This window comes from Arachis ipaensis, chromosome B4 (assembly GCF_059453495.1).
Source record: "Arachis ipaensis isolate K30076 ecotype BB chromosome B4, ASM5945349v1, whole genome shotgun sequence".
NCBI classification, from domain to species: domain Eukaryota; kingdom Viridiplantae; phylum Streptophyta; class Magnoliopsida; order Fabales; family Fabaceae; genus Arachis; species Arachis ipaensis.
The window spans coordinates 5968745-5981185 of NC_142439.1; the positions used below are offsets into that span (position 1 = coordinate 5968745).

General features: G+C 36.5%; 1 protein-coding gene across 1 annotated transcript; it reads left to right on the forward strand.

Moving 5' to 3' along the window:
• Positions 1–8127: 8127 nt before the first annotated feature.
• Positions 8128–11931, forward strand: LOC107638619 (polyadenylate-binding protein RBP45). The gene is made up of 6 exons (XM_016341964.3): positions 8128–8680; positions 8989–9454; positions 10968–11023; positions 11093–11223; positions 11319–11415; positions 11524–11931. The coding sequence occupies exons 1-6, from the start codon at positions 8387–8389 to the stop codon at positions 11713–11715; spliced, it is 1236 nt and encodes a 411-aa protein (XP_016197450.1). The 5' UTR covers positions 8128–8386; the 3' UTR covers positions 11716–11931.
• Positions 11932–12441: the final 510 nt, after the last annotated feature.

Below are 12441 nucleotides of genomic sequence, written 5' to 3' on the forward strand. Positions count from 1 at the left end.
CGCTATCCGGGTCAGGAATCACACGGAACCCATGTAGAACAAGGGTGATTGTCACGGGTCACCCTCAATTCATAAGATGAAGAACAAGGTTGCATAAGAGAATAAAATCAGACATATTGAATTAGAATAGTAATATTATTGGTTCATGAAACTCAGTAGAGCTCCTAACCTTAACCTTAGGAGGTTATTGACTCCTACTGTACAGAAAATAATACTGAAAGGTTCGAATGGGCAAAGATCCCTAACAATGGTGATCTTTGTTCTATATATACTAGTCTAGTAATTAAGGATTACAGAAATAAGATAAACTAGTCTTGTAGCGCGAAAATCCACTTCTGGAGCCCACTTGGTGAGTGTTTGGGTTGAGCTAAGGTGAAATCCATGAGCTAGTACCCCTTAGGGGTGTTAAACGCCACCCTGGGCTCCCTTTTGGGCGTTGGACGCCAGCTGCTCCCCTGTGGGCGCTGGACGCCAGGAATAGGGCTGGTGGCTAGCGTTGAACGCTAGTTTTGGACCTTCATTTCTAAAACAAAGTATAAACTATTATATATTTCTGGAAAGTCCTGGATGTTAGCTTTCTATAGTCATTAACAGCGCACCATTTGGACTTCTTTAGCTCCAGAAAAGCTCCTTTGAGTGGATGGAGGTCAAATCCTGACAGATTGATAAACTCCATTTTTAGGGTTTATCTTGTATTGATTTTAGGGAATTTTATGACCTTTAACCCACATTTATTCAATGAAGTGGCATGGTTTCATGATTATCTCCTTAGTTGTGCTTAAGTGTGAAAACATGCTTTCTAGGCTTTAATTTGATAAATTTAATTCACCTTAATTCCATTAGGTACCTTGATATGTTTGTTAAGTGATTTCAGATTTAGGAGGCAAGGATTGGATTGAGGGGATGAAGGAAAAGCATTGTAGAAATGGAGAACTCATGAAGAAATGAAGGAATCGCAAAAGCTGTCAAGTCTGACCTCTTTGCATTTAATCGACCATAACCTAAGCTACAGAGGTCCAAATGATGCGGTTCCAGTTGCGTTGGAAAGCTAACATCTGGGGCTTCAAAATGATATAAAATTTGCCATAGTTGCATCGCGTTTAGGGGTGCGCATGCGCACTGTACGCGTACACGCTGATGGTTGCACATGATTCACTTAATGCAACTCGTGGCCAGCAATTTTAGAAGTCTTGTGGGCCCAATCCAACTCATTTCTGATGCTATTTAAGCCAAGAATTGAAGGAAAATTAACATACTTTGGATCATTGGTCATAGTTTAAGTTTTAGAAGTAGTTAGAGTTAGTTTCTAGAGAGAGAAGCTCTCACTTCTCTCTATAATTAGGATTAGGTTTTAGATCTAGATCTACTTCTTCTCCTCTTCTAATTTCCTTTTCCCTCTTCAATTGTTCTCTTGTAGTTGTAGAATTCTTTTTCTCTTGTAATTCCTTTGTATTGTTAGTTGTAGTTTATGAACTTTCTTTTGTAGATCTACATTTCTTCTTCAATGCAAATGGTAAGTTCATTGTTGTTTCATAATTGTTTTCCTTTTCTATTGTTGATCTCTTGCTATTCTAGTTAGATCTCTCTTTAATTCTTGTAATTTATGTTGTTTACTTTTATTGCCTTCTATGTGTTTGATGAAATGCTTCTTCTAGTTATTAGTTAGATTTTGTTCCTCTTGGCCTAGGTAGAGTAATTAGTGATGCTTGAGTTATCAAACTCTTTTGTTGATTGATAATTAGAGATTGCTAGTTGACTTGGATACCACTAAAGCTAGTCTTTCCTTAGGAGTTGGCTAGGACTTGTGGAATCAAGTTAATTCATCCACTTGACTTTCTTTCATGGTTAGAGGTTAACTAAGTGGTAGCAATGGACAATTCTCATCACAATTGAGGATGATAGCTAGGATAGGACTTCTAGTTCTCATACCTTGTCAAGAGCTTTGTTAGTTGTTAGTTTATTTTCATTGCCATTTATATTTCTTGTTCCTTATTCCCAAAATCCCAAAATATACCTCAACCAATAACAAGAACACTTTATTGTAATTCCTAGGGAGAACGACCCGACGTTTAAGTACTTCGGTTTATAATTTTAGGGGTTTGTTACTTGTGACAAACAAATTTTGTATGAAAGGTTTATTGTTGGTTTAGAAACTATACTTGCAACGAGAATTTATTGTGAATTCTAGACCACACAAAAATCCAATCATCAAACATCTGCAGTCCTTTCTCTGCTTTTGAATCAGATTTTTGCTCAAGCTCCTTAATTTCAGCCAGAAAATATCTGAAATTACCATAAAACACACAAACTCAAAGTAGAATCCAAAAATGTGAATTTTGCACTAAAACCTATGAAAACTTAATAAAACTTAAACAAAACATAATAAAAACTATATGAAAATGATGCCAAAAAGCGTATAAAATATCCGTTCATCATAACACTAAACTTAAACTGTTGCTTGTCCCCAACCAACCAAAAAAAAAGTAGGATAAAAAGAAATAGAAGGATGCAATAAATTTTAGAGTTCTTAATGAAGCTCAATTTCAATTAGATGAGCGGGACTAGTAGCTTTTTGCTTTTGAATAGTTTTGGTATCTCACCTTCCATTGAAGTTCAGAATAGTTGGCATCTTTAGGAACTTAGAATCCAGATGATACTATTGATTCTCTTAGTTAAGTTATTTTTTATTCTTGAACACAGCTTCTTTAGAGTCTACTTTGTTTTCCAGTATTACCACCGGATACATAAATGCCACAGACACTTAACTGGGTGAACCCTTTCGAATTGTGATTCAGCTTTGCTAGAATTTTCAGCCAGTGGTGTCCAGAGTTCTTAAGCACACTCTTTACTTTGGACCACGACTTTAACTACTCAGCCTCAAGCTTTCCACTTGACACCTTCACACCATAAGCATATAGTTAGGGAAGCAGCTCATTTGAATTGCCTAGGCTAAGATTTTTCTTTTAGGCCCTCCTAACCATTGATACTTAAAGCATTGGATCCCTGCTTTTGCCTTTTGGTTTAAAGAGCTATTGACTTTTTGTTCTTGCCTTTGGTTTAAAGAGCTATTGACTTTTTCTGCTTTTTATTTCTTTCTCTGCTTGCATTTTTTTTCGCATATTTTTTTTAATTGCTTTTTGCTGATTTTTCTTGATTCAAGAATCAATTTTAGGATTTTTCAGATCACCAATAATACTTCTCTTTTATCATCATTCTTTCAAGAGCTAACATTTTTTAACTCCAATATCAAATATGCACTGTTTATTCATACATTCAGAAAACAAAAGCAATGCCACCACATCAAAATAATTGAACTATTCTTAATATATAACTCGAAATTCATGCATCTTACTTTTCTTTTTCAATTAAAAATTTCTTTTAAGCAACGTAATAGATGCATGGAATATTTCATAGCCTTAAGACATAAAGACAGATGATCATGCACTAGAAACAGACAATAAAACAAAATACATGGAAAATAGAAAAAATTAACATAGGCAACAGGGAAGTAAAGGGAACGAATCCATCATAGTGATGGCGGCTACTACTCCTTCTGGATGATCCAATGGAATGCTTGATTTCCTCTATGTCACGCCCCTGCCTCTGTTATTCTTCCCTCATAACTCTTTATTCTTCCCTCATGACTTTTTGATCTTCTCTTATGTCATGGAAGATGGTGGAGTGCTCTTGATGTCTCATCCTTAATTGATCCATGCTGGAGCTGAATTCTCCTAGAGAAGTGTGCAATTGGTCCCAATAGCCTTGGAGAGGAAAATGCATCCCTTGAGGTATCTCAGAAATTTTTTATTGAGGCAGTTCCACATGCTCTTGACGTGGTCCATGTGCTGGATCTCTAGTTTGTTCCATCCTCTTCTTGGCGATGGGCTTGTCCTCCTCAATAGGAATGTCTCTTTCTATGACAATTCTAGCTGAATTGCATAGATGACAGATAAGGTGGGGGAAGGCTAACCTTGCTAAGGGGGAAGGCTTTTCAGCTTTCTTGTACAACTCTTGAGGTATTATCTTATGTACCTCCACCTCACTTTCAATCATGATGCAATAAATCATGATGGCTCTGTCTATAGTCACTTCTGACCGATTGCTAGTAGGGATGATAGAGCGTTGGATGAGTTCCAACCATCCTCTAGCTATAGGCTTGAGGTCAAGCCTTCTCAGTTGGATAGGCTGCCTTGAGCATCCCTCTTCCATTGAGCTCCTTCCACACAGATATCTGAAAGGACTTGGTCCAGCCTATGGTTAAAATTGACTCTCTTAGTGTAAGGATGTGGGTCTTCTTGCATCATTGGCAAATGGAGTGCCAACCTTACACTCTCCGGGCTGAAATCCAAGAGACGCCCTTGGACCATGGTATGCCAATTTTTGGGACTTAGGTTCATGCTTGTATCATGATTTTTTGTGACCCATGTATTGGTATAGAACTCTTGTACCATCAAGATCCCAACTTCTGGGATATGATTGGTTAGGACTTCCCAACCTCTCCTCTGGATTTCTTTTCGGATCTCCGGGTACTCATTATTTTTAAGCCTAAAGGGGACTTCAGGAATCACCCTTTTCTTTGCCACTACTTTATAGAAGTGGTCTTGATGAGCTTTGGGGATGAATCTCTCCATCTCCCAAGATTCAGAGGTGGAAGCAACTGCTTTTCCTTTCCTCTTTCTAGAGGATTCTCCGACTTTGGGTGCCATAAGTGTGAATGGAAAGCAAAAAGCAAGGCTTTTCCAACACCAAACTTAAAAAATTTGCTCGTCCTCGAGTAAAATAGGAAGAAAAGAGTAGAAGAAGAAGAGAATAGAGGAAATGGAGAGGGATAGTGGATTCGGCCAAGAAGAGCTTTAGTGTATGAATGGGGTGTGTATAAAGGGTAGGAAGAAAGGGTATTTATAGGAGTGGGATAGGTTGGGTTCGAATGAATGGGTGGGAATTGGGTGAGAAATTTTGAATTTGAAGTGGGTGCGGGTTGGTGGAAATTATGACGGTAATGGGAAGTGATAATAATATGGATGTGATTGGGTTAAGATTTATAGAGAAGAGTGTGTGGGGAAGAGTGAAAGTAAGAGAGAGAAGAAAGTGGGGTAGGTGGAGATTCTGTGGGACCCACTGATCCTGAGGGGCTAGGAAATTCAAGTTCCCTGCCCCCTTGTGGGCGTTGAACGCCCAGCTCTTACTCCTGGCTAGCGTTCAACGCCAGCTATGTGCCTCTCATTGGGTGTTGAACGCCCTTGAGGGACCTCCTTCCTGGCGTTCAACGCTAGGTCTATGCCTCTGTTGGGGCGTTGAACGCCCAGGTTCTGCCCCCTGACTGGCGTTCAACGCCAGCAAGGTTTTTGCTTCAGGGTGTTCTGTTTTCAGCTCTTACTATTTCTGTTTTTGTTCTAACTACTGCACATGATCACAAACTTAAATAAATATGAAAATTAAATGGAAATAACAAATAAACTCAAAGAAAAACAATAAAACATTAATTATTGATGGGTTGCCTCCCAACAAGCGCTTCTTTAACATCTCTAGCTTGACGGTTAGCTCTTTACGGAGATGGATAGGGGCTCAGAATTTCACCTCTTACAGTGAACTTCTTGTCTGTGCTCTCATGGATAAGTTCCACATGTTTCAGAGATAGGATCCTGTTCACAGTGTGTGGAATGACTGGATTATTTGTGAAGACAACTCTCATGCCAGGTGAGAGGCTTTCAGTGAGGATTTTCTCATCTCTCCAGCCTTTAGGTACTTTCTTCTTAGTACCTTTATTCTCAGTGCTTGATAATGGCTGCCCAACACCGAACTTAGAATTAGTGTCTGGGGCTCTGTATAACTTTGCACTGAGAGAGACGGTTAGAACACTAAGTGTTGCACAACTGTTTCTCTGTTGTCAAAGGGAGAGTTAGGGTTAGGCATCTTGAACAAGATGTGGTCCTCCCATAACTATAGAATCAACTCTCCCTTTGGTACATCAATGATGGCATTGGCAGTGACTAGGAAGGGTCTTCTAAGGATGATGAATTCATCCTCTTCCTCCCCAGTATCCAAGATTATGAAATCTGCAGGGATGTAAAGGTTCTCAACCTTTACTAAGACATCCTCTACACGGCCATAAGCCTTTTTTATTGACTTGTCTGCCATCTCTAGTGTGATTCTTGCAGCTTGTACCTCAAAGATTCCCAACTTCTCCATTACAGAGAGTGGCATAAGGTTTATGCTTGACCCTAAGTTACACAGAGCCTTATCAAGAAGAACACTGAATATAGTTTTCGAAAATTTTAAGAAATTAAAGAACACACAAGTGACACCAAACTTAAGAATTGACACTAGACTCAAATAAGATAGATTCATTGTCACAATTATTTCAATCATGGTACAAATGAACCCCAAAAATATTTTAATTCTCCTAATGTTCTCATTAATTTCATAATTCATTCTTGTTGTTTTCAAAAAAGTATTCTTTCGTTACAGAATGATCTTGTATTTCATCAAACCATTAAAAATATTTGCACTACATTTGTTTGTTCTATCCAAAAACAATGCATTCACATATTAGAGAGAAAATATAAAAATAAAATTAATAGAAAAAATTGCAGTTCTTTATTTATTAAATAATCATTCGAAACTTACCTTTCACGTAGAACATCACAGAAATCATCTTTCACGGTTGTCAATGATATTTGACTTTAACAGAACATCTGAAAGATGATAAAAAACATGTTCCGTCGTAGGTGAAGCGCATGTTCTGAATTTTCCTCCACGTCAAAAACTTGCATTGACGGATAACTTCTCTCCATAACAAATTTGCTATGAACTCGAGCCAAATTCATCTTCTTGCCCACCATTTTGGGGCAATTCATGTTACAAAGTAATAATTTAAAATTCGAAAAAAAATTAATTTAATTTAAATTTTTTTACCTAAAATCCTTGTTAAACTCAGTATTTAGTTCAAAAAACATGCTATATCATTAAAATACAGTGAACACTTTAATATTATTCTCATTAAAGATGTGTTATGACGAGGCTAAAGGGACGAATATTTTAAATTTTAATTTTTAAAATTTTTTAAAGATCATTTTATCAATAACATCTTTTATATATCACTTTGTCAGCATTAGAATCTTTCAAATATCGCATTTATATTTACCTCTTATTTAAATTTACAAATGTTGCAACTATTTTCACATCTCACAGTAAAATTGTTTTTCTACCGTCACCAACCAAAAAAAAAAATTTTTTTTTCTACCTTTTTAAATTTATTTATTTTTACTCAATCGTAATTTTATACATAAAAGGTTATATTTATCTCAACCAAGTAATATAACAACTTTAATTATAATAAACCTACTCATTACTTATATTCAAATAATAATAGTATTTTTTTTATTACTTGAAAAAAAAATTTTAGGTACAAAAATTTAATCTGATATAAAATTCTAATTCTCGTAATAGTCTTTACGTTGCATTTGATTCTAAAAATAGGATAAGATAAAATGTTAAGAATAAAATATAAAAATAAAGATACAAAAATTAGTATTTTTATATTTTATTTAATGATAAACTAAAATAAATTATAAAAATTTAATTTATTCTCATTTTTTACATTAAAAAATAAAAAAAAATAACAAAATAATAAAAAAATAAAAAGTAAATTGTAATTTTTTTATTGTATCTCTATATTTTTTCTACTAAAATAAATATAAAATATACCTATTTAATATTTTTAGACATGATGGGTTTGTTTGGGTAAGTTTTTAAAAATTTTTTTTTTCGAATTATCTTTTTTTTAAAAGATTTTATGAAAAAATAAAAGTAATTTTATGTTTGAGTATCTCATACAAAAAATTTTTTTATCTATCAATTATATTTAAGTATAATAATATAAAAATATTTTTTTATTTATTTATTATATAAAAAATATCTTTTTTAAAAAAAATCTTTAAAAAAAATATAAATTATAATTTTTCAAAAAAAATATATATTTTTTTAATTTTTTAAATATTTTTATTATTAAAAATTTACGCAACATACTAAAAAAATTTTTTTTATTAAATTTTTTTTATCAAAATAATGGGCCTAAACAACCGCAATATCTTTATCGTATCTTTTATCTCAAACAATATATTTTGTGTGTTTGTGTTTGTCTAAAAAATCGCAGTTTATATTTATATACTCTGAAATAAAAATATCAAATATCTAATCTATCATCAATTACCACGCAAGACGCAAGCACGCACCTTTTTCCCCCTTTCCTTTTTTTAGGGTTAGGGTTCCACTCTTCCCCTCTCCTCTCTTTTAAAGGACTCGCACACCCTCCTTATTTTCTCTCTCTTCCGCGCTTCACTTTCTCTTTGGAACTTCAGATATTCTCCGAGAGAAGAAGAAGAAGATGATGCAGCCAGGACCCGGAATGCCTCCAACAAACATGGGCCAGCAGCCACCACAGCAGTACCAACAGCAGCCGCCGCAGCAGCAACCGCCATACATGATGATGCCGCCTCAGCCTCAGGCGCCCCCACCCATGTGGGCTCCTTCCGCCCAGGCGCCGCCTCAGCAGGTTGCTCAGCCGCAGCAATCGGCTCAGCCCACCAGCGCCGACGAGGTCCGCACCCTCTGGATCGGAGACTTGCAGTACTGGATGGACGAGAACTACCTCTACAACTGCTTCGCTCACACCGGCGAGGTATGAATTAAGAAAAATTTTTGGACTTGTATACAATCCCTTCTAATCTATGTGATATATAAAATTTTGGTACCTTTTTGTGATGATGTATCAATGATTTATGAGTTTGTTATCGAGCTGAATAGGATTTTCTGATTTATTATATGTGAATTTAGGGTTTATCAAGTCCATATATTGGATTTAGGATTTGCCTAGATGTGCTCTGTTTATTTTTGTTTGAACTGGGGTATTGATTTAGCTGCGGATCCTGAAGGTGGTTTATGATATTGTTGTCTTGCTAATTAAGTGAGGGATTATTTTGTTTTCAGGTGACCTCAGTAAAGGTTATCCGGAACAAGCAAACTGGTCAGTCTGAGGGTTATGGTTTTATCGAGTTTGGTAGCCGGGCCGGAGCTGAGAGGGTGCTCCAGTCATATAATGGAGCGATTATGCCAAATGGTGGACAGAGCTTCAGATTGAACTGGGCTACTTTTAGTGCTGGTGAGAAGCGTCATGATGATAGTCCAGATCACACCATATTCGTTGGTGATTTGGCTGCAGATGTTACTGATTACCTCCTTCAGGAGACATTTAGGACTCGTTATAGCTCGGTGAAGGGGGCAAAAGTTGTGATTGATAGGCTCACTGGCCGGACTAAGGGTTATGGTTTTGTAAGATTTGCGGATGAAAGTGAACAAATGAGGGCTATGACTGAGATGCAAGGGGTTCTTTGTTCGACTAGACCCATGAGGATTGGACCGGCCTCTAATAAAAACCCTGCCACTCAGCAGAAAGGTTTGTCAATTTTGTGGTTCTTCAGTTCTGCAACTTTTTGCTATGAAACTTTGAATTGCCTTCCAAATGTCATATTCCTTTTACTGAGTGATGCTGGTTGAATTCTGGGCTCTATGCCCCTAATTATATTTGTGGCAGATGCTAGATTTGTGTTGTGATTTTTTTCAGTTGTGTTCCTGAAGCTTTGCAGTCCAAAGTCATTTCTTCCTGCAATTTCCTTTAAAAATTTGGGCAAAATAAATGATATATAGTAGTAAAATCTTATAGAACTCATGTTGTCTCAAAGCAGGGTGTCAAGAGGCTCTGTCATCTCGGAGCCTGGAACTGATTTCAGCTGAAATGGTTACCATTTTAGTGCATGGCCTTGGTTAGGTCAGTTATCCGTTTATGTCTTGCCCGTTATTTTTCGCGGCATTTTCTTTTCACCTAAAATGTTAGATTGTTCTTTTCAGTTTTCATTTCGTTTATTGGTTTAGTTTTACCCAAATTACATTATGTAACTTTTCTAGTTACTTTATTTTTTCAGTCCACCATCCTTTAATCATTGCTCCTTTAATTTGCTCCAATTAGTTTACCATAAGAAATATTTTAATTTTTTATTAGCTGGCCCCTCTGCCAAATCAGATGTATTTACTTTAGCCCATTTCATCTGTTCTTCTAGTAGATGCCTTTTAATTTCACCAATCTCTAGCTCGTTTATACAGAAAGCCCAGTGTTCGTTGATTTTATTTTCTAGAAGTTATATTCTGGGTGGTTTCTTTTATCATCCTTTTTTAATTTCTGTGATTTAGGTTTTGTTCCCTGTATGTCTTTCTGAATCGCTGAGAACTGTGCTATGAAAGTAAAGTTATAATAATTTACTGTATATTTCTCATTCCTTTCGGATGTCGCAACTTGTGAAACTCTTTAATGCATGAGAATGTTAGATATAGCACACTAGAGCCGATCAATACTGTTTATAGGTGTTGTCCGTGTGTATACTTCGGTGCTTTTTTTAAAATCCCTTCTGTATGATCTTCTCTATATTCTCACTTAACACCATGTATTAATATGACAGTTTTTTCTGTTGAGTTTAATAGGATTTATCTGATTACATGTTTAGATTTTATTGTCTTCATTTATGATGATTGTGTATAGCTTTTGATGTGTGGTGTATGCATGGCACTAACTACACTGTTCCTTCTCTGTTTGCCCTGCACCTAGCCTATTTGTGTTTTTGCTGTCTTCTTTTCTTGGATATGTATAATTATATATATATTTTTAAAATTATTGGATAGTGTGATATAGTACTTAATTAAAGGTCTGTGGTACATGCAAGGAACATGTCATTTTGTTACCTACTTACCTTTGAGGTTGCTTTTCTTTTTAATATTTAAGTCTATGATTAAGTTGCGCCCATATTTAAGTTGAGGTGTCCTTATGGCGTTTTTGTTGGTTACTACTGTTCTAATATGATTCACTCACATGTTCACTTTTATTCATCTTTCACTTCACTTCTATTTTGATCGTGCAGCATCTTATCAGAATCCTCAAGGTGCACAGAATGAGAATGATCCAACTAATACAACAGTGCGTACCTCTCTGCATATAGAATCTGCTTTATTTTTGCTTCTTTCTGACCTGAATTTTCTTTTGCAGATTTTTGTGGGCAATTTGGACCCCAACGTCACTGATGATCTTCTGAGACAAGTTTTTGGTCAGTACGGAGAGTTAGTTCATGTGAAGATTCCAACGGGCAAGCGATGTGGGTTTGTCCAATTTGCAGACAGGTAACATAAGCTCTTGCACATCTGATATTTACCTTGTGACACTGTTGTGCAATCAAAATGCAGCATCTGATCTTGTTTTTGTTTTCTTGCAACAGGAGCTGTGCAGAAGAGGCACTAAGGGTTTTGAATGGATCCCAGTTGGGTGGACAAAATGTACGGCTCTCATGGGGCCGCAGTCCTTCAAACAAACAGGTATTCAATGTCTAATTTATTAATTTCAGTAATTAAAACTGCACAGCACAGCAATTGCAAAAAATGAGTTCTGGATCTTGATGAATGAGTTGGATGATGCTTTTTCAGTCTCAGCCGGAAACAAACCAGTGGAGTGGCGGGAGTGGTACCGGCGGGAGTGGCGGATATTATGGATACGCTCAAGGCTATGAAAATTATGGTTATGCTCCCACTGGACAGGACCCCAACATGTATGGCAGTTATCCGGGGTATCCTAACTACCAACCTCCGCAGCAACAGCAGCAATTAGGATATAGTTGAGAAGTTACTACATTTCTGTCATCTACTATTGTCATGTTATGATACTTGTTGAGTTGTTTTATCTATCCTCGAGTCTCGTGGAAATCTGTCTCTGCTCCTTTTTGCTTTCCCCTTTTATGTTTCTCCCAAACGCTCAAACCCCCTTATTGTATGCATAACGAGTTGTTTGCTCAGTACTTATTTAATGTTCAGATATGATGCGTGTTTTCTTTTAAATTTGCGTTCTGATTTAACTCGGTGTTACGTCAAGTTATTTACAAAATGTACACACAGAGATTAAAGATGTTTATTTTATGATAAAGTAGGTTTTGTCTTCTTAATTCTTTGAAAATTTTTAAAACTATTCTTGATGTTTAATTTTGTTTAACATTTGAAATAGTTTTAGTTATATTCCAATTGCTAATTTTTTGAGTTGATAATTGACATTTTTTACCCCAAATTTTCCTCTGTATAACCCTGCTGTCATTCTCCCAAACCCAACAAGACCACCTCCTCCATCGCATGCTTTGTTACTTCCTTTCTTGCCTCTGCTTCTAGGGGTGGCAATATGTACCCTACCTGCGGGTATCCAACCCGACCCTATCCGGTCGGGTAGGGTTGCCAACCCGATCTGCAGCGGGTAGGGTAGGGTGCGGGTAGGGTTTTTGTGCGGGTCGGATATGGTGCGGGTTGAGTCTCAACTCTACCCTATCCATTGCCATCCCTATCTGCCTCCCTTTTCAGTTT